Genomic DNA, 4,119 nt, shown 5'->3' with positions numbered 1-4,119 from the left:
CTACTCGGTGTTCCCGGCGCCGGGCGTGTCGGGGGGCGGCGGCGGCGGCGGCGGCGGGGGCGGCGGCGGCGGCGGCGGCTCCGGGGCGCACTCGCAGGACGGCTCGCACCAGCCGGTGTTCATCTCCAAGGTGCACGCGTCGGTGGACGGGCTGCAGGGCATCTACCCGCGCGTGGGCATGGCGCACCCCTACGAGTCGTGGTTCAAGCCCTCGCACCCGGGCCTCGCCGCCGCGGGCGACGTGGGCTCCGCGGGCGCCTCCAGCTGGTGGGACGTGGGCGCGGGCTGGATCGACGTGCAGAACCCCAACGGCGCGGCGGCGCTGCCCGGCTCGCTGCACCCGGCGGCCGGCGGCCTGCAGACGTCGCTGCACTCCCCGCTGGGCGGCTACAACTCGGAGTACTCGGGTCTGGGCCACTCGGCCTTCGGCGGCGGCGCCTCGTCGCACCTGCTCAGCCCCGCGGGCCAGCACCTCATGGACGGCTTCAAGCCGGTGCTGCCCGGCTCCTACCCCGACGCCGCGCCGTCGCCGCTGGCCGGCGCGGGCGGCTCGGTGCTGAGCGCGGGCCCCGCCGCGCCCCTGGGGGGCTCCCCGCGCTCGTCGGCGCGCCGCTACTCGGGCCGCGCCACCTGCGACTGCCCCAACTGCCAGGAGGCCGAGCGCCTGGGCCCGGCGGGCGCCAGCCTGCGGCGCAAGGGGCTGCACAGCTGCCACATCCCCGGCTGCGGCAAGGTCTACGGCAAGACGTCGCACCTGAAGGCGCACCTGCGCTGGCACACGGGCGAGCGGCCGTTCGTGTGCAACTGGCTCTTCTGCGGCAAGCGCTTCACGCGCTCCGACGAGCTGCAGCGGCACCTGCGGACGCACACGGGCGAGAAGCGCTTCGCCTGCCCCGTGTGCAACAAGCGCTTCATGCGCAGCGACCACCTGAGCAAGCACGTGAAGACGCACAGCGGCGGCGGCGGCCCGGCCGGCCCGGGCGGCGGCAAGAAGGGCAGCGACACCGACAGCGAGCACAGCGCGGCGGGCAGCCCGCCCTGCCCGTCCCCCGAGCTGCTGCCGCCCCCCGAGCCGGCCCACCGCAACGGCCTGGAGTGACGGCGGCGCGTGTGCCCGGCCGCGCCCGCCGCCCCGCGCTCCCCCTCCGCGGCCTCCCTCTCCCGGCGCCCTTCCGCACGGCGGCCCGGGGAGCCCCACCTGCGGCGCGGGCGCGGACTCGGGGGGCCTGGCCGGCTGCCGGAGGAGAAGAGCGCCGCCGACGGCGGCCGGAGCCGGGCCCCGAGGACGCCCCCTGGGCGCACTGCCCAGCCCCGGAGCAGAGTGTAGCCTCTCCGCTCTGCGAGGACTCTGTGCCGTGCGGGTGAGCCGACGTGAGTTCTGCGAACGCGAACCAATGTTGCCATCCTCTTTCACCTTTGTAACTTTTGGGTTTTGTTTGTTTGTTTGTTTTGTTTTTTAACTGAAAAACCGAGAGGAAAAAAAAACAAGTAAGCAACCTTGCTCTTAGCTTCCGGTTTAGACAGGTTTTCCTCTGCCTGCGAGCACGTCTTTCTCTCCAGACCGCTAATATTGATCCCAAGCTATTTTGATCACAGTAATTTATGGGGTGGGGGTGGGAGTGAGGCTAGATATCTTTTTCTTATGCAAATACCCCCTTTCCGGTGAGACCAGATTAGCCATCTTCATGTGTGCCCTTTCTACCTCGTTTTTTCACCATCCCCGACCATATTCTCCCAACTTCCTCTCCTCCCTCTCTTTTGGGTTAGTCCAGGAGTCAGTATATCTACCCATTTCTGTAAATTATTGCAAGTCTTTGAATTTTTTAGGATTAAACCTTTTTTTTTTTTTTTTTTTTGGTGTGTGATTTAAACTCAAGTGAAGAACCTATCGTTTATTTCAGATGAGGCTGTAGTTTAAATGCCAAAAGAGGGAAACAGCTTTTTTTTTTTTTTTAATTCTTTGTAAAATATATCTGAACCTAATGGTTTGTACAACTGGAAAATCGTTCTAGATTAGTTTCTCATTAGACACGACTCCGCCGGTGTGAGGTGTGAGGTGCATTGTCCAGGAGACGATTATGTATAGTATTTTTCTTGTACATTACTTCCGGTAAATATTTGAAAATATATTGAAGTAAACTTGATTTTTTTTTTCTTTTTCGTCAGAAGAAAATATTAAGAGTTATTGCTGAGGTTCTGATGAGCTGCAGGTTTTTTTGAACTCAATTCTGGAGGTGCAGAACCACACACGCACTTTCCGGGCCTAGTTTTGCTCGAATATAAATTTAGATAGGTTTCAAGCTGTAACTAAGACACTATTTGATAAATGTTGGATGACAGTTAATTTAATGGCGCATGTACTTATTTGCATTTGCTGGCAGTTCAGGCATAGTTAAAGTGAGAGTTCTCCTATACTTCATAATAATGGGGTCTGCCAAACCCATGTATTAAATAAATTGTCCAAGTGATTCTCGACTAACTTTGGCCTTTGTGTATTTCCTGAAGGTGATATTGTTAACTGTTGACAAATACTCCTGACACTACATTTAAGTGTTGTTTGCAGAGTCTGCAAACTAACTATTCATTGTAATGTTGAAATAATTTGGATATTTCACATTGAAATGAAAAGCCTTTCTCTGGAACATTTTAGACTTGCATTTTAAATGCATGAAATGTAATGGATTTATTTGTAATATTTTAAATGGTATTAATAAACTGAGATAAAAGACTAGGTCAGTTAATTTGTATTTTTTTCCCCTTTTAAAACTATGGGCATTTACATTTTATCTTCAGTTTTAATGTCTAATTTAAACAAAATATGACCCTTTTGTGGTAATATTTAAGTACTTGCCTTTAAGATATTATGTAGGTGGAAGGTCTGTTTGGCAGAGCTGTGTTTTCCTTGTTTACCAAGATAAAGATTATAGTGTCTAAAATATGTAATTAATTATTCACTCATATTTAGCTCATAGCACCAGGATTTGTTGACCTCTTAAAACTTGGAGTAACGCACAAACAATTCAAAGACATTTCATGTTGCTGTTTTCTTCTCAGTCTCCATAAGGAGTCAGGTTGTCGGCCTTTGATTGCGTTTAGTATTTTAAAGGCCGAGACTTACATGGGAGATCAATATATCTAAAACAAAAGCATGATTTGGGGATAACTTCTGTTAGGAGGGTGAGGGGATCAGGCTAACAAAAGCTTATTGTTTGGTATTCTGTGTCTCAGCTAAATATTCTGCAGAGTAAATATCAGTAGATTACTGTTGAAATGAGTTTTCTGTTTTTTAAAAGTCTCTAAACAGCCACCAAAGAAAAGGAAGGTTAAACCTTAATCTGTCTATGAGGCTATTGTTCAAAGGTGTCAACGATGCCAATAAAAAAAACATTGTCTTGTTATGTCTAAGTGCATTTAAGCAATGGGTGTTCCTGGAGCCATACTTTGAAACATAATATTCTTTAAATGTTGACTGATGTTATATCAAACTATTTCACTATTAGATTAATATTATTTTGAATCAAACTTAATAAAAAGTTAGTGTGTTGAGATTCTAATAAGTTTAGCTTCTTTCTTTCTGTTTGCATGCTCCTCGCTCTCAGTTCAGTGTTGGTATTCATCTTGAACTGAAAGTTTTTCACTGAAATTTATGTGAAGTCATAATACATCAGAAACAAATGAAAAAAATACAGGAGGTAATAAATGCTATATAAAGTCTGGGCAAAGCAATTGGAGGTTTGTAGTTCAATTCTGTTGTATAATAATACAGTTGGTGCCCAAGGAGTAGAGAGCCTTTATCCAGCTGTCTGTATGCACTTATATGCAAATATGTCTATATGTCTATATGCCTCAAGCCCTTATGGTTTTAGATAAAGAAATCATTTTTGATATTTTGGGATAATGTGGCTCTAAGAAACAGTCACTAAGAAAAATAAAATAGTCTGTCCCTTTTTTTCCCCTAGGATATTGCAGAACACAGTTTGTTTCTTTTTTGTTGACACTTGCAGCAGCCGGGGGACACGGAGAGGCCAGTTCTGCAGTTAATGTAGAGGCAGGTAAGAAGACAGCTGCTTGGTATACTTACAGGAATGAACACTTGGTTTGAGAGGTGGGTTGTGCCAA

At 49.4% G+C, this 4,119-nt stretch overlaps 1 protein-coding gene across 1 annotated transcript in view; it reads left to right on the top strand.

Annotated features, from left to right (window-relative positions):
- The window catches only part of Sp8 (Sp8 transcription factor), a 2,775-nt gene extending 1,676 nt beyond the window's left edge, over window positions 1-1,099 (top strand). The window contains exon 3 of the mRNA XM_055607561.1: window positions 3-1,099. Within this exon, the coding sequence (XP_055463536.1) occupies window positions 3-1,099 (1,097 nt within the window). The remainder of the gene's footprint in view (window positions 1-2) is intronic.
- The last annotated feature ends 3,020 nt before the right edge of the window (window positions 1,100-4,119 follow it).

The sequence above is a fragment of the Psammomys obesus genome, unplaced genomic scaffold, assembly GCF_907164565.1.
Source record: "Psammomys obesus unplaced genomic scaffold, mPsaObe1.curated_primary_1811, whole genome shotgun sequence".
In the NCBI taxonomy this organism is placed as follows: domain Eukaryota; kingdom Metazoa; phylum Chordata; class Mammalia; order Rodentia; family Muridae; genus Psammomys; species Psammomys obesus.
This window is presented reverse-complemented; position numbering and strand designations above follow the sequence as displayed.